The 18,425-nt window shown below is 39.3% G+C and overlaps 1 protein-coding gene across 8 annotated transcripts in view; it reads left to right on the top strand.

Moving 5' to 3' along the window:
- The window catches only part of rbm47 (RNA binding motif protein 47), a 256,801-nt gene that overhangs the window by 215,537 nt on the left and 22,839 nt on the right, over positions 1-18,425 (top strand). For all 8 annotated transcript variants that reach the window (XM_072567871.1, XM_072567874.1, XM_072567863.1 and 5 more), the window contains one exon: positions 9,797-10,944. In XM_072567871.1, coding sequence (XP_072423972.1) covers positions 9,828-10,944 — 1,117 coding nt within the window. In that variant the 5' untranslated portion in view covers positions 9,797-9,827. The remainder of the gene's footprint in view (positions 1-9,796; positions 10,945-18,425) is intronic.

The raw sequence follows: 18,425 nt of genomic DNA, 5'->3' as shown, positions 1-18,425 counted from the left end.
CTTTTCCTGAAGCCCTCTTATGTCCAAACCAGCATTGAATTTTCTTGCAAGCAGAAGAGCTAGTAAGAAAGTTGCTAATGGATCAATGCTTTGGATAGAGCTTTACATGTCTCCAAATTATGTGTGCTCAGAACTCCTTTAGCTTGAGTTTTTAAAATGTTTTTATTAGCTTACCATGACTGTTACAACCAGGCCACCATACCTGTCCTGAGTTGCTACAGAGCAGTGATGTTTTAATCCTGAGGATTCATTAGAACCTGCACAGAAGATAGAAGCCCTTTTTTGTAAGGCAGACCCAGATAAAGAAGGAACTTTCTTTGTTTCGCTAAGTTTGCCCATTGCCAGCTGTAGTGAAGATTCCCACCCGAAACATTAAAGGATTTATCTCTTTCACACGCTGATCTGTTTTGGCCTTGTATTAGGTTAGTTCAGTTCACGAGATTACTCATAAGTCAACCACTCTTCCAAACAACCTACAGAAATGGTAGATAATAATAATTACTACTTGTCAGCAAAAGATTACAACTAAGTGAATCTCATATCACTGTACAAAAAGTTCTAATTCAGCCTCTCTGAAATTAAATCTGTGCTTGGCTCGCATTTATCTGTGTCGATCCTCCTCCACAACTACTTCCTCTTACACATGCAAAGGGGAATCAATCAATAAGATATTGTTATAAATGAGTTGCACTTTTAAAAAAAAACTTAGCTCACTTTTCTCCACCCTTGGAAGAATTTGAAAATGGTTCTGATTTGGTCACTGGAAGTGAGAATAGCGTTTTCATTATAGCAGTGATTATTATCCTGATGAGTTGATTAATTTCAATGTAATAATGTTAATTCACTGCATTGTGCAGGAAACAAAGAAAAATGCATTTACAAAAACACTTCTGTAAAGGCAATGTCCCCTTAATGAGTTCACATGCGTTTTCTTTAATTTTTCTGCAATTTAGATTTGAATATTAGCAGTTCCATCACAATTAAAAATAGCAATAATATTTATTACATTTTAGAAATAAACTAATAGATACATGAAGTTGTTGACTCTCTCCTTTTTTGTTTTAACATGATGCTGACCTGTTTGCTGTTCCAAAGGTGACCTTTTGTAAGAATGTTTATGTTCCCAGGCATGTACATAAAACAGTGACTGAAATTCCTGAGGGTTTGGATTGACCTCCTGTTGTAACTTAAATTTGAGTTCAGTAGATTACCAGAGATACTGCAACCCTCCAGGACCTCCATCAATCTCCTGCCAAACCCTCCATCAATATGAGATAGGGACAATTTTGATCGAAATTCAGGACATATGTTTGATAATTTAAATGAATTCTTTGCAAAAGTTCAAGAATTACATGTGGTTAATGTGACAGTAACTTTTGATTGCTAGTTGATTAGCCATAGTGTGCTCACAGGTATTCTGGGATTTGCAATATCTTTATGATAGTTAACTATTAACCTGGCCTGCCACTTTCAGCTTATTGTCAGGTATAATTATATTAGCCAACCTATTGAGAAATACTGTGAGGCACTCTTGTGACTCCACTCATTTGAATGTGTAGATATAGATTCATAGAGGTGTACAGCACAGAAACCGACCCTTCAGTCCAATTTGTCCATGCTGACCAGATATCCTAACTTAATCTAATCCCATTTGCCAGCATTTGGCCCATATCCTTCTAAACCCTTCCTATTCACGTACCTATCCAGATGCTTTTTAAATGTTGTAATTGTACCAGCATCCACCACTTCCTCTGGCAGCTCATTCAATACACGCGCCACACTCTGTTTGAAAAGGTTTCCCTTAAGTCCCTTTTAAATCTTTCCACTTTCACCTTAAACCTATGCTGTCTGGTTTTGGACTCTCCAACTCTGGGAAAAGGACTTTGTCTGTTCACCTTCATGATTTTATAAACCTCTATAAAGTCACCCCTGAGACTTTGATGTTCCAGGGACAATGTCTTTTTGTGACTAACATCCATTTCCTGTTGCAAATCATACATTCATACTGATAAAAATAATACCACCAGGTTATAGTCCAACAGGTTTATTTGGAAGCATTAACTTTCAGAGCGCTGCTCCTTCATCAGGTAGCTGTGTTGATGAAGGAGCAGCACTCTGAAAGCTAGTGCTTGCAAATAAACCTGTTGGACTATAACCTGGTGTTGTGTGATTTTTAACTTCTATCCACCCTGGTCCAACGCCAGCTCCTCCACATGTTCATACTGAATCAACTCCTCTTGATTCAATGAGCAAATAGCTCAACAACAGTTGTTAATGAGAAAAGAAAATGCTCAAAATACTCAGCAAGTCAGGCAGCATCCACGGAGAGAGAAACCCAGTTGATTCCACATTTGAGTAAAAGCAAAAGATGCTAATACTGCAGATGCTAAAAACAAATGCTGAAGTAACTCAAAAGTTAGCATTTTGAATCCAGTGTGACTTTGCTTTGGATACATTCTTTGGAGTTTCTTCAGCACTTCCTCATTTTATTCTCAGTTTGTTGCTTTTCACTAACTAGACGTTTACATGAAAAGCAATCAACAGATGTGGGGGGGGGGGTGAAAATTAATGTGATACATGTTTTAAATTATTGTAAAACAGATTTGCACTGGCAATTTAATGAATTTCCAAAGTGAGCCTCTTGCTTTTTGCTTTTTCGTTGATGAGAATGTTGAAAATTATTGATGCCTTTTTCTGTTGTTTCTGATATTACAGCAGACAGCAGAAGAACCATTACAGCATTTGTCTCCATAGGTCCCAGATATTAAGGAACCAGTTTTCCCATTTGTAAGCAAGTAGGAAAGACACCAGATAGAAATTAGTTCGGTTCTCCTTTAAATATGTGAATATGGTGCTGATGACAAATTAGTATATTACTGCTATTTTAGCCACAAACCTTACCCCCCTCCCCCGAACTTCCACTATACCAGCATGCTGAGGGCAACACAGCCTGACACTGAAAAGAAATGTTTTAAATTTTGCTGCTCTAGAACTTGTATTGACCTTTTGATCAGGAGAAAGTGAGGACTGCAGAAGCCCTTCCTGAAGAAGTGCTGATGCCCGAAACGTCGATTCTCCTGCTCCTTGGATGCTGCCTGACCTGCTGCGGTTTTCCAGTAACACATTTTCAGCTTTGACCTTTGATCAGTTGAGCTGTGGTGCAGTTAACAAACTTTATTGAATTTACCTGCTAAAAGTTGGGTTGCCTATAATAAAATATCACATTACTTTTGTGTGAGAAGGTCCAATAGCCAGAAAGCCACCTGTGAACAAGGCAATCAACTGCACAGTGCAAACCAGAGCACTAAATCGGGCGTATAAAGTGTGAACATGATTCTACACCTGTATTGTTCTGCCTGACCAAGAATGACCCTCATAACTACCAAGCTGGGATTTCCAAACTTTCCAAGCTGGTGCTGAAGTATTCATCTCCAGGAATGTTCAGGTTTCACAAAAAGCTCTGTCGTTGCCTGCAAGGTTCTTATTAAGAGGTTTCTCCTCTGCTGAAAATCAGCCTGATGACAGGCTTAGCTCCCTATCAGGGGAAAAGTTAAAAATCTCACAACACCAGGTTATAGTCCAAGATATTTATTTGGAAGCACTACCTTCCAAACTGTTGGACTATAAACTAGTGTTGTGTAGTTTTTAACTTTGTCCACGCCAGTCCAAAACCAGTACCTCCAAATCATGACCCATCTCAGGAAAGGTATACTGCACAGTAAGCCGCAGGATAGAAGATTTCCACCTTCTGTCATTGGGATTGCAAGGTAGGGAGTGGATACGGTGTAGATTTAAAGGGGTTGAGGCTTGATTTGAGGAGGGTTGAGGGAGTTGGTGATTAGCGAGGGGTGTTTAGTATCCATGGAAACAGGGTGCAGTCAGGGAGAGGGAAATATTCAATTTGGTTTGGGGAACGTGATGATGGCTGTTCCTTTTCTGAACAAAAGGTACACTGGCAAAGCCCCATACTGGTAGCAATCCTCATCCAATTGAGCTGCTAGAGCTGAAGCTGGGAGAGGGGGAAGAAAATATCTCCTGGGGCAAGTAGTCTCATCAAACTCTAAGTGAACCACTTGCCTCCTGAGACATCTGAAAGTGACCAGTTCACAGTAAGATAGGTTTGGTTTAGCAATGTAAAAACAATTTACATCACTCTGACTCAAACCCTTTAGTGGTTGCCATTCCTTAACTTCATTCTCAGAGGTTACTATACAGTATCTGAACACTTCTAACTCTATTAATTTCCCTGTTGAAACTCCTTTTTAGTGTTGGTGTGAAATATAAATAAGCTGTGTAATTTTTTTGAACTTTTCAAATGGAATCGAGGCCAAACCTGTTTGGTATATCCCCCTGCTCATTTTAAAAAGAAATGAGCAACACAGTAATCATTTTGTTTTTGCCAGTTATGATTGGAAGCATTCCTCAAGGTTGGTACATAATGTCAGATCACATGACATCTGCAAATGTAACTGCATTGACTTCAGAGTTTGGACCATTTTCAGTTACTATTGTGAAAACCAGGAAATCACTTGCGCAGGGGAGAACTAGAGGTACAAGGAACTTTGAATCCACCAATAACAATATTAGAAATTCTACCAAAGTCATTAGATTACCTGGAGACCCTTCATAGCTAACAGCACTAAAATAACTCACTAATATGCAACTTGTAGTAATGTGTATGACACTTCAACATTCTGCCTACAACTGGAAGCTGTGGAGGATGAGTCTTTGAACATGTTTGAGGTAAATATCTGATTACCAGCAGTGTACAGGATAGTAGGAATGGAGCAAACAAAAGGCATTGAAGTGGCGGGAAGGGCTCGACCCGCTGAATAGTTATAATTCCTTAGTCCGAGGCCCTCCTCACTGCACAATGCCCTGTTGGCTTCCTCTTTTGATGCTACTTTAAATAAAATAATACCAGAATATTATCATGATTCTTTCACATGAGACAATGTTGTGATACTTGCACAACTTCCAGAGAAAAATCAGCAAACTGCCTCACATCTTTCAAATTTTAAAAATACTTTATCTTGGAGTATTAGGAACTTTTACTTACTTGACTGTATTATTAACTAATTACTGTAAGACTTAAAAAGTCATTATTATAATTTTCATAATGTCTCTCTTGTCACGCAAAATCAGTGGTGGTGCTCATTGAATTAAATATCTCTACAGAATCTTGCATCATATTCTGTTTGCAGATTCACTGAATTGATTTTCTAATTCTCTCCCAAAAGAAAATTTGCTAGTTTTTATTGTGTAGACACCAGATTGCTTCTGTAATTCAACCAAGTGCTTGTTAATTCATAAGTGTTTAATGAGCTATTTGGACAGAGGGGATATTCCAAAGTTTTACATGCACTGAACAACAACATTAACATATCAAAGCATTCCAAAACACGTTGCTAGAGTAATATAAAGTATAACTTGACAATCAAGTACATAGGAAAACTTTAAGGCTGGTGATCAAAAGCTTCATCAAAGAGGCAACTTCTAAGGAGCGTATGAAAATGGAAAAGAGATCTATGGGGTTGGGGAAGTTTAGGGATGGAATTTCTGAGCTTTTGCCTTGGCAGCTGAGACAGGGTCGAAAAGTGTGGCACTGGAAAAACCCAGCAGGTCAGACTGAGTCACTGTTTCAGGCATAAGCCCTTCAGGAGGAATGTGGGGGTGGGAAAAAGGGGCTGAGAGATAAATAGGAGGGTGGAGATAGGGCTGGTGGGGAAGGTACCTGGGAAGGCAATAGCTGCATGGAGGTAGGGGGTGATGGTGATAGTGATAGGTCAGAGGGGAGGATGGAGCGGATGGGAGGGAAGGAAAATGGACAGGTAGGATAGGTCAAGAGGGTGGTGCTGAGTTGGAGGGTTGCATCTGGGCTGAGGTGGGAGGAGGAGAGATGAGGAAACTGGTGAGACAATTAAAATCAGGAAAACTCAAGAAATCAGAGTTAGATAAGCACTGATATTTTGGAGGGTCTAATTTAAAAAAAAAGAATTTGGTCCATCACATACATGTCAAATAAGAATAAAAAGTTTTAATTTAAAAAAAAAATTGTTGCCAAGTTTATCCAGGAGCAAATGCTAATGAGAGGGATTTGAGGTGATGAATGACTCCGGCTTGGTGCAAGTTAGGACAGGAGTAGCAGATTTTTCAATGACCTCAAATTTATGGAAAGTAGACTTGGACAAATGTTCAAAATGGTGATGGAATAGTCCATATTGAGGCAACAAAGACCTCATCTGGTGTACTATAGGCAAATGACTAATACATGCACAATTATTCTGCACAAAAACTAATAAAACTGCTCTTATCTCTAATTTTCACCATGATCTATTGTTTGTATGAAAGTACACAGTGTTACTGCATGCAGGACTCTGCATGAGAACACCCAGTTTTGCCTTTTTGAGTTTCAGTCTGGTGATAGGAGCTCTATATTAAGTATCACTGTGCACAGGTACTGATCTTAAAAATTGAATACACGAGTTACTGTTTATGAAGAGTTTAATTTGTTTGTACTTTTAGGCTTGCATTAACTTTTAGTCTGTTGATCCTTTGCTATTCATTAGAAAATGTTAAAGCAAATGATTAACATATATCATAATATAATAATAATTAGTGTTCTGAGTTTCAAACTAGACTCAATGTATGGAAAATGTTCAGTATTGCTTGTGTTGTTGAAACATTACGGACTGTGTGGCTTTCAACTACAGGCATAAGTGATTCATAACGATAGACACCTTGAAAAATGACAATACATAAAACTAATTAAAGGTAATATTGTATTGTATACATGTAGACCTTGAAATGTTGTCTTTGAGTTTTGTTATGATTTGAAGGATTAAAAATCAGCAAGTTAAAATCCTAATAATGTAATAGTCAGCATGCCCAGTTAACATATAGTATTTCAAAATTTTTACTTGTGAGAAAATGCAACAAGAATGTTTTTACACAATGGCTCACCTTTCTGCTTGACCTTCTGATTTTGCCTTTTATTTCCAAATTCAGATCATATTCAAGACACAAAGTTTAAAACAATCAAATATTTCATGTTAAGAAACATGAAGGGGAAGATCTGCTTTTCCTATTGCAATGATGGCATAATAATAGAAAATTGTTTTGATTGAAGTGAAGCACTCATCAGAACTTAGTAATAACTCTTGAGATAAACAGTGGGGCAATTGTTCACTTATTGCCAGCCAGAAACTGGCCTATAACAGACTGTCTACCCGGTTTACGCCCAGTGAAGTTACTTAAAGTGAAAATCAGGCAGTATAAAATTGTTTGCTGATCTTACCTCCAATTAAATGTGGAATATCATCCCACATGATCTGATTATGACAAGTATCTTCTTTGTCTAAGTTTAATCACTCATATCTCATGTTACGTTATGTTCCAAAAATGCATATTACTGCACTTGTTCCCTTAACATAGCACATCAAACAACATGTGTCACATTCTCCGTTTTTATATTTTGGACAGTTTTAGGATTATAAAAATAACATGTTGACACAAAATACAGCAAATGTTAGAAATCAGAAATGAAAGTAAAGAAATTGTTGGAAATACTCAGCAGGTCATCTATCATCCGAAGAGAAAGAAACAAGAGTTTGTTACATTAGGTTTGCTCGCTGAGCTGGAAGGTTCATTTTCAGATGTTTTGTTACCATACAAAGTAATATCAGTGAGCCTCTGGATGAAGCACTGGTCGTATGACTTGCTTTCCTTGGGATGGTGATATCGTTTCCTGTTGTGATGCCATTTCCTGTTCATTTACTCAGAGGGTGGTAAATGGGATCCAAGTCAATGTGCTTGTTGATAGAGTTCCAGTTGGAATGCCATGTTTCTTGGAATTCTTGCTCGTGTTTAAGTTTGGCTTGTCCTAGGATGGATGTGTTTTCCCAATTGAAGTGGTGCATGTGAGGATACTAGTGAGAGTGGGTCATGTCTTTTTGTGACTAGTTGATGTTTATGTATCATGGTGGCTAGTTTTCTGCCTGTTTGTCCTAAGTAGTGTTTGTTTCAGTTCTTGCACGGTATTTTATAAATGACATTAGTTTTGCTTGTTGACTGTATAGGGTCTTTCAAGTTCATTAGCTGCTGTTTTAGTGTGTTGGTGGGTTTGTGGGCTACCGTGATGCCGCAGTCTGGCAGTCATTTCCTAGATGTCTTTGATGTAGGGGAGAGTGGCTAAGGCTTCTGGATGGGTTTTGTCTGCTTGTTTGTGATTTTGCAGAGAAATTGGCAGACTGTTCATTCAGTACCCATTCTTTTTGAATACACTATATAGGTGATTTTCCTCTGCTCTTCATAGTTCCTCTGTGCTGTAGTATGTGGTGCTCATTGAAATAATGTTCTAATACAGCTTCATTTTGTGGATGTTGGGATCCACCTACAGATCTCTATCTTTACGTATAGATGAGGAAGGACACCACTTCGACTAGGAAGACACTTCCATCCTAGGACAAGCCAAACAGACATGCGTGAGAATTCCTAGAAGCATTGCATTCCAACCGGAACTCTATCAACAAACACATTGACTTGAATCCCATTTACCACCCCCTGAGAAAAAGAACAGGAAATGACATCACCAACCCAAGGAAACTTAAACACATAAATAGAAAGCAGGCCATAAAACCAGTGCTTCATTCAGAAGCTCACTGATGATGTTGCCTAGTATGGTGACGAAACATCTGAAAACTAACCTTCCAGCTCAGGAAGCAAACCTATATCCAGAACCTCAACCTGAGCTGTAAATCTTCTCAAAACTCGCTAGTTTATGTTACAAGCTAGTAACCTCTTTCTAAGGTATTTTATTGTTTTATATAATACCTTTCACAACCTCAAGTGATCACGAAACACTTTACAATGATGTGTGCTTTTTTTGAAGTTGTGCCATTGCTGTGTTGTAGTTATCCATTTGCTAAAAACTAGTGCTCTAATGGTAATGTTAGGCCACTTAAGTGTTTATGTAAAAGTGCCATGCAAAAAATGTTGGCAGCAAGTGTTCCACCTTTTTCACCAAACACATTTTGTCACAGAAGTCTAACCAGTTCTGTCAGTGGTAACACTTCCAAAAGCTAGTAAAATCGACGTTTCGGGCAAAAGACCTTAATCAGGTATTCCTGATGAAGGGCTTTTACCCAAAATGTCGATTTTTACTGCTCCTCGGATGCTTCCTGAACTGCTGTGCTTTTCCAGCACCACTCCATTCCAGAATCTGGTTTCCAGCATCTGCAGTCATTGTTTTTACCTACTTCCAAAAGCCACCATCATGACAATTGTAGCTAAAAAGAATAAGCAAGTAACCTCTATAATCAAAAGAGCCATTTGGCCTGAGACAATTTGGAGCCAGAGATTCTTTCAAATAGCTGGTCATTCTAACTACATTGCATGTCTTGCTTTTCAATTTATCATCGGACACTACTACATATAAACTGCATCTATAGACAAAACTCAAACTCTTCAGAAAATGACATCGAAAGACCAAATGCAAAAAAATTAAAAATAAATTCTTCCTCTAATTCCTTATGTTTTAAGATATCAAATGAGAGAAGTTCTGAATGTTCCTTGCCATTTTCAAATTGTGACATTTCTGATTGTTTATGCAATTCAATGGTTTATCTTGTCATTTATCAAATCACTGTCTTTTGGAACCTTGTTTGTGAATTGTCTGTTGAGTTTCTCTACATTATAGCACTGATCACATTTCAATAATACTTTATTGGCTGTGGTCTTTCATTCTAATGTTCACTTGTTTGATCATCCAACTGAGATTTCCCTCTTTTGCCTTCAGGTCTGAGCACAATTTGGATGGTTTTGACAGAATGACAGCTGAAGACTCCAGTACCATGATGAGTACAGATTCTTGCAATATATCTTCAACTAAGGTCCATGAAGGTGTTGCTGGTGCCCCTAATGAAGCTACCTTGCTTGCACTTTTGGAACGTACAGGCTACACAATGGTTCAAGAAAATGGCCAACGTAAATATGGCGGCCCTCCCCCTGGTTGGGAGGGCCATCCTCCGCCCCGTGGTTGTGAGGTCTTTATTGGCAAAATTCCACGCGATGTTTATGAAGATGAGCTTGTCCCTGTTTTTGAGTCGGTGGGGCGGATGTATGAGATGCGTCTGATGATGGACTTTGATGGTAAAAACCGAGGTTATGCCTTTGTCATGTTTACAGCTAAGCATGAAGCCAAACGAGCTGTCAGAGAGCTTAATAACTATGAGATTCGTCCTGGGAGGTTGCTGGGTGTTTGCAGCAGTGTGGACAACTGCAGACTTTTCATTGGAGGCATTCCAAAAATGAAAAAAAGAGAGGAGATTTTAGAAGAGATTTCTAAAGTAACAGAAGGTGTGTTAGATGTGATTGTCTATGCCAGTGCTGCTGACAAGATGAAGAACCGAGGATTTGCTTTTGTAGAATATGAAAGTCACCGGGCAGCAGCCATGGCACGAAGAAAGCTGATGCCTGGAAGAATCCAGCTGTGGGGTCACCAAATTGCGGTCGACTGGGCTGAACCAGAGATAGATGTTGATGAAGATGTGATGGAAACTGTTAAAATTCTTTACGTGAGAAATCTGATGATTGAAACTATGGAGGACACAATTAAAAAAATCTTCAGTCAGTTTAATCCCGGCTGTGTAGAGCGAGTAAAGAAAATTCGTGATTATGCTTTTGTTCATTTCACTACCAGGGAAGATGCAGTCCTCGCCATGGAGAAATTAAATGGCATTGAGCTTGAAGGTTCCTATATTGAGGTGACCCTTGCCAAGCCTGTTGACAAAGAGCAATATAGTCGTTACCAGAAAGCAGCAAAAGGGGGACCAACAGAAACACCTCAAGCAAACATTGTTTACTCATGTGATCCCTACACACTAGCCTATTATGGGTATCCCTACAACACACTAATTGGTCCGAACAGAGAATATTTTGCCAAAGGTTAGTAAAATATTATGACTTGAACAAATTGATCAGTATTTTGCAATAGAGTGAAATATGTTTTTTGTTTGACTGTGTCATAATTTAAATTGATTTATCACAAGTTACATGCCTGTTTTTTATATTTCACCATTTTTATTTCCATTGTATCATGGCTATCATATTGTACCTACATTTACAATATAGGTATATATTTAAATTACTTTTGGTTTATATCTGAACATCTGTAGTTGGCGAGGATAGAAAAAAATCATGTTCTGATTGGGAAGATCTGAATCTTGGACTGTTAGTGATGTTTTATTTCAGTTTTGGCAAGATCAAAGTTATGGCCTAAATGTCCATGCAAACTTTTGTATTTATTGTTGCTTTGTTCAGTATTTTACTGATATGAAGGGTGGTAAAGACAAGCCAGGGAACTATAGACCAGTGAGCCTGATGTCGGTGGTGGGCAAGTTGTTGGAGGGAATCCTGAGGGACAGGATGTACATGTATTTGGAAAGGCAGGGACTGATTAGGGATAATCAACATGACTTTGTGCATGGGAAATCATGTCTCACAAACTTGATTTAGTTTTTTGAAGAAGTAACAAAGAAAATTGAGGGCAGAGCAGTAGATGTCATCTATATGGACTTCAGTAAGGCATTTGACAGGGTTCCCCATGTGAGACTGGTTAGCAACATTAGATCTCACAGAATACACTGAGAACAAGCCATTTGGATACAGAACTGGCTGAAAGGTAGAAGACAGAGGGTGTTGGCAGAGGGTTGTTTTTCAGACTGGAGGCCTGTGACCAGTGGAGTGCCACAAGGATCATTCTGGGTGCTTGACTTTTTGTCGTTTACATAAATGATTTGGATGTGAGCATAAGAGGTACAGTTAGTAAGTTTGCAGATGACACCAAAATTGGAGGTATCGTGAACAGCGAAGAGGGTTACCTTAGATTACAACAGGATCTGGACCAGATAGGCCAATGGGCTGAGAAGTGGCAGATGGAGTTTAATTTAGATAAATGCCAGGTGCTGCATTTTGGGAAAGCAAATCTTAGCAGGCCTTCTACACTTAATGGTAAGGTCCTAGGGAGTGTTGCTGAACAAAGAGACCTTGGAGTGCAGGTTCATAGCTCCTTGAAAGTGGAGTCGCAGGTAGATAGGATAGTGAAGAAGGCATTTGGTATGCTTTCCTTTATTGGTCAGAGTAATAAGTACAAGAGTTGGGAGGTCATGTTGCAGCTGTACAGGACATTGGTTAGGCCACTGTTGGAATATTGCGTGCAAACCTGGTTTCCAGATGTTGTGAAACTTGAAAGGGTTCAGAAAATATTTACAAGGATGTTGCCAGGGTTGGAATAATTTGAGCTATAGGGTGAGGCTGAACAGGCTGGGGCTGTTTTCCCTGGAGCTTTGGACCTTATAGAGATTTACAAAATTATGAGAGGCATGGATAGGATAAATAGACAAAGTCTTTTCCCTGGGGCTGGGAAGTCCAGAACTAGAGGGCATAGGTTTAGGGTGAGAGGGGAAGACATAAAAGAGACCTAAGGGGCAATTATTTCACGCAGTGAGTAGTACGTGTATGGAATGAGCTGCCAGAGGAAGTGGTGGAGCCTGATACAACTGCATCATTTAAAAGGCATTTGAATGGGTATATGAATAGGAAGGGTTTGGAGGGATATGGGCCAGATGCTGGCAGGTGGGACGAGATTGGGTTGGCATATCTGGTCATGGACGGGTTAGACTGAAGGGTCTGTTTCCATTCTGTACATCTCTATGATTCTATATAATGGTTAAAAATCTCAGATATCCGGACAAACTAAAAGTCCAGTGCTGTACAGATATTTGTTTATTCTTTAGCTTACCTAAAGCAATACTGAAATAATTAGATATTTTATACTTTTAATTTTTATATTTATTGTTGGTACAACTATGGGACAAAATTTAGCTATTAATTTTATGAAAATTATATTGGAAATTTCCACACTTACTACTTATGAGAACATGAATGTGTAGTCCTTAAATTACTGGCACAAATAGCCTAGATGTTGCAGGTTCATACCCTATACTGATCATGATGTGAAATTGAGATCAATGGAATCAGCCTGCGTTCTTTTGAATTTGGTAAGGTGCGAAGTGATCTCATTGAAATGACACAAACCTGAACAAAATTGAGTTGTGAGGAGTATACCAGTAGGTTTCAAGGTGATTTGGACACGTTAACTGAGTGGGCAAATAAATGGCAGATTCAGTACCATGTGGCTAAATGTGAATTATACACTTCAGTGTGAAAAACAAAGGAAGAGTATTATTTTAAAAAGGAAATTATTGGTAAGTGTGGTGATACAAGAGGATGTTTATTACTCATTTTGTTGCTTCTGCTATGTTTCTTTTTTGTGTGTGTTTAAGAACTCTTATTCAGGTAACTGTCCCCACCTTGCCCACATGACTTGACAATATCTTTGGTGCACTTTTTGAGCTGTCACACATTTATCGCTGTTGCTCTGTGCGTTGTTATACCATGTTCATATTTTTCATCACACTTTGTTTTAAACAGGCTTTTTATTACTTCATCCTAAAACCTTTTGATACCTGGAGTATTAAATTATCTTTTATCAATTATCACTTTGTTCTCTGCTCTCATCCCCTGTCTGTTATTTGTAAGTTACTATCACACTTGCCTTAAATTCTATCTGAACATTTAATTCTCTTCATTAGTTCAAAGTCCTTTCTGTTGCTCTATTTATTCTTTTCAGACCTTTGCCTAGCCTGGTCTGGGTGAAGCCCATTTCCTATCCCAGCACTGGTGTCAGTTTCCTGTTAAATAAAACCTCTTCTTTTGTTCATCCATATGTTTACTTTCTGGCCTTATTTGTCTCTATGCCAATTAATATGGACTAGGTAATAATCCCAATATAACCACCCTCAAAGTAATTTGTTAAAAATCTAGCTCCTTCCTTGTGTGACTTATTTATCAGGACCTCCTCCCTATTCTTTTGTGACGATACTGCAGCTTTAAGAGGTGTGTTTTGTTCAGGTTTCTTGTAGAGAGAGACTGGGGGACAGATAAACAACTTGTGAGGCCTTGGGTGTTTTTTTAAAGCATTAGAACAACAGAAGCAGCCTAAATGGATGTGGTCAAACTCCTAACCACTGAATCAGGATTTTTTTTTTAGTTTTTCTTATCAGTGGCAGAAGCTGCTCGGGTTGTGAAACAGCTGTCACAATTCTTTTTGCTACAGTTGAAAGCTGGAGTTCTCGCTCTCTCTCAGAATTGTGTTTTTGATGTTCATTCCTCCTAGACTGGAGAACTGCATGTGAAACAATCCGTTTTCTGAATTTGCCTTATGCCAAGGATGTGTTTATGGAATGTTACTATATTAGAACAGTTACAATTTAGTAATAAAACAATCTTTTATTCTGTTAAGTTTTCCAATAGAGTTAAGTTGTTCCAAGTTCCTCTTTCCTTTGTTGTATTTTAACTATTATGTTTGAATTTACTTTGTTTTGCTTAATTGGGTGTAGCTTGACCAATCAAATTGTATATGGACACAGCGCCTCACATTTACCTTTAAAATAAGAAAATGTTGGTGTCTAGACTACCTTAACATATTTTGAGGGAGGTCTGGTCTGGTCCATAACACTTTCATGTCATTGGTTCTAATGTGGGTGTATGACAATTGGTTGTTCTTTGCCCCATTCTATGTTTGTTTCCAGCTGCTTCTGGAAAATATTCTCCTTTCTCCCACTTCTTCCTTCCTTCCTTCCTTCCTTCCCTTTTATTTCCCATTTGCCTTTTCTCTCTATTTCCCTTTCCCTCCTAGCAGGGTTCCTACCCCTGTCATGCTATTGGAAGTGACCTATATTGTCACCTATATTGAGAAGAAATTTCCATGATCACAAATGCAGAAGTCTAGGTGAGCTATAAACATGGACATTCAAACCACATCCTGAAAATGCCACCTATCAACACCAAACTGAGTTACATAAAGAATCTTTTTGCTCTTCTCCTCAATATGGACCATGATATAGCAGCCCAAGCAAAATCATTTCCCTCGGTACTAGATTGGAATGATAGCTCTTCTCTATGAACACATCCTGCTCAATTGATGTTATCTTGTCTTTTGAAGAAATTATATCTGAGTTTCTGCAGGCATGTTGCATGGGTCACAAAATATCAGACTTGGAAAGAAGACTGCAGCTACCTAGGTTGCCCTGTAGGACTGTCAGATGGGAAGTGTTACACTTTTAAGCTTTAAGAAAAGCAGAAACTATTCATACAACTGGTAAGATTGATTAGTGATTCCATTGTCAAGATCAGGGAGCATGCAACATTAAAACTATTCATGCAGTGAAATTAAAGAAAAGTGTCAATCAAAATTGATTTCCACTATTATCAGATGAGTGTCCAGCAACACACATCTTAAAAAGCCAACCTTTTATTCAGACTAAAGTAAGACAAAGATGTGGATGCTGGAGAGCTGCAAGTTTCTCCAGCAGTTTCTATCTCTTCAGACTGTTGATCACAAATGACCTGCACAACTATAGATTACTCGACCTTAAAGATACAATCCAGGATGATAACTAAGTATAACAACAGTGGTTCAGTCTATCCGTTAGCACATTTCCAAGAAGTAAACTAATAAAAATTCAGCTGAAGTAGACATCGGCACATTTTCCATGCTGTGTTACATGTAAATTCGCATTCAAAACAGGTCCAGCAGTAAAGGCAAGTTGAGCAGAAGTTTTAAAATGTCAAAATCCAGCAAAGCCAACAATAAAGCAAAACAAAGTCAAAAGTGTTGACAGTCCTGACACCGATTTCACAGAGCCCACTAAACGATTAGAGGGTCCTGACAAATCTCACTGTTACCTGATTGCAAGTCCATCCCCAAGGACAGAATATAACTAATAACTTGAGTTGTATCAAAATGTGTTTCTGTCGCAGCACATCCACAACATTTTGTCTTTACAAATGAATTGCATTTTCCTAACTGCTACCTTTAACAATGCCACATTCCTATCATTTTCAAGGACATACTGTGCATCTTCTTGAAGAAACTAATATTGTTACAGTGAGTACAGAAACCAGTTGCAGTATTTCAGGGATTTGTGTTATATTTCACTGTTGAAATCCTGCATGCTCATCAGCAATTTTATTGCATTGAATGTCCATTCCATCCAAATTATTTTTCATTCCCTCAACATTTCTAAATGTTATGTTATAAGAGGAAGACAATGAAATTCCACTATGCCGTACCAACTGTCTGGATTCTGCAGGTACTATTCCAAAATGGTGGCCATGACAAGAAAACACACACGTTTCCAGGACTCCAATATAATTCTAGCCCATCATCCAATTATCTGCCTGGTTTTGAGACATCCACCTCTTTAAGGGTGATGGCCCCACCTCCAAGAGCTGCTGGCCAATTGGAGGACAGGCAGCATTTCTGTCCCAGTAGCGTTTACCACGAACAGTGTCCACTTCCAGTACTGTGGCTGATTGACACCAACTATCATGGATGGGACCTGGAAATACAGGTAATTGGATTGAGCTTGAAGAGTAGGGGATGATGAGAGGGTGGGTGAGGATGGCTGCGCCAAGTGCTAATTTTGACCCAGCTGCTCCAGCCAGCACCCTCACTTAACCTCATGCAGCTGTACATACATTCAGCAGCAGGAAAGCGCCTTCTCCTTAACATTTCTTCACAGATGAAGATTTGAAGAAGGCTGTATTCATCAGTTGCAGGTCTGTTGATTGCTAGTCAGGCCTTTTTGTGACCAGCAAATTCTCCTACAATGTGTGCAAGTGAAAGCATCATTACTGCGAGCGACATTTGGATCTATCCTCCTTGTTTTCTTTTTATGCTGTGTCTTCACTCAGTCTCATTGATGTCTGTACCATTGCTGAAGTAGCATGTCCAGGCATCGTGATCTCACCACTGGGAGAGCTGATGTGGCACACCTGCTTAGTGAGTCCTTGAAACATTTGTAAGGGACTCCTCTGCTGCATTTATCAGTGGTGGACTCTCCATACAAAGTAAGCTTGGACAGATGACTGCTGTTCATTCAGACAACATGATCCATCCTAAGCGGTTGGTTTGGCAGGAGGATAGCTTTGATGCTTGTGAAGATAGTGGTTTCCAGGGCTCCACATGTTTGTAATGGCGTCATTCCAGTGGATCTTGAGGCCACTGCAGAGATAATGGTGAATGAATTGCTGTATATGGTGTATGTAACGGTGGTATAGAAGCCTTGATTTGGTGCCATACAGAGGGATAGTGAAGAATACAGCTTTCTACACTTTGATTTCTATCTGTGCTCTGAGACTCCAGTTGCCTCAGTTGTTTATACGGTTGGCTGAATGCATTGTTTACTTTTGAAAGCCTATTGTCAACCTGCTTGCCTACAGTAGCATCAAACAAAATGACACTCCCCAAACAGAGAAATTGCTTCCAGCTTGGTTCCCTCAGGGACAGTGTTTGGTGATCTGTATTCTTCTTGGGGTGCACACTGATGTAGGACTTCAGTTTTGCTTTAAACTGGTTTTTAGTCTAAAGAGATGTGCCAGCATAGAAAACATGATGGCAGACATGGGTACTGCAGATGCTGGAGATTAGAGTCAAGATTTAGAGTGGTACTAGGAAAGCACAGCAGGTCAAGCAGCATCCGAGGAGCAGGAAAATCGACGTTTCAGGCAAAGGCACTTCATCAGGAATCACTCTAATCTTGCCTAGAAAACATTATGTCATACATGGCAGATTTAACTGACTGTAAGAAGCACAATTAACAGTGAAAAGAAGTTCATGGATGAGTTTGTTTCTATGAGGAAACCTGAGATTGAAAAGATTTGTCAGTTCAGAACCATATGTAAATTCCCTCTGGTCTTCCACTGCCTGCTGCAGCATGATGCTGAAGATGGTGGATAGGATTGGGGCCATCACACATGCCCACTTCACACCACTGGAGATTCAGAAGGGACATGGGAGGTTGCTGTTGTGTTCAACTGTTCCATACCAGCATTCATGATATCGCATCAGTATGGAGAAAGTGAGGACTGCAGATGCTGGAGATCAGAGCTGAAAATGTGTTGCTGGAAAAGCGCAGCAGGTCAGGCAGCATCCAAGGAACAGGAGAATCGACGTTTCAGGCATCAGCCCTTCAGGAAGGGCTGATGCCCGAAACGTCGATTCTCCTGTTCCTTGGATGCTGCCTGACCTGCTGCGTTTTTCCAGCAACACATTTTCAGATTGCATCAGTATAGCCAAGAACTTGGATGGGCATCCATGTCTTACAAAAATTTTCCAAAAGTCCATCTCTGCTCACAGTCGTGAATGCCTCGGTGAGGTCTACAGCCATAACGCTAGACCTTTTTATTTTGCTCATGTTACTTTCTTGTGTTTGTTAAAGTGTTCATGGAGTTTACAGAGTTCATAGAGTTGTTTAGAGTTGAAGTTGATGGAGTTGTGTTGCTCATAGAGATGACTTTGT

This window comes from Chiloscyllium punctatum, chromosome 1, assembly GCF_047496795.1.
Source record: "Chiloscyllium punctatum isolate Juve2018m chromosome 1, sChiPun1.3, whole genome shotgun sequence".
NCBI classification, from domain to species: Eukaryota; Metazoa; Chordata; class Chondrichthyes; order Orectolobiformes; family Hemiscylliidae; genus Chiloscyllium; species Chiloscyllium punctatum.
Note: the sequence above shows the minus strand (reverse complement) of the source record. Positions and strands in the feature narration are given on the sequence as shown.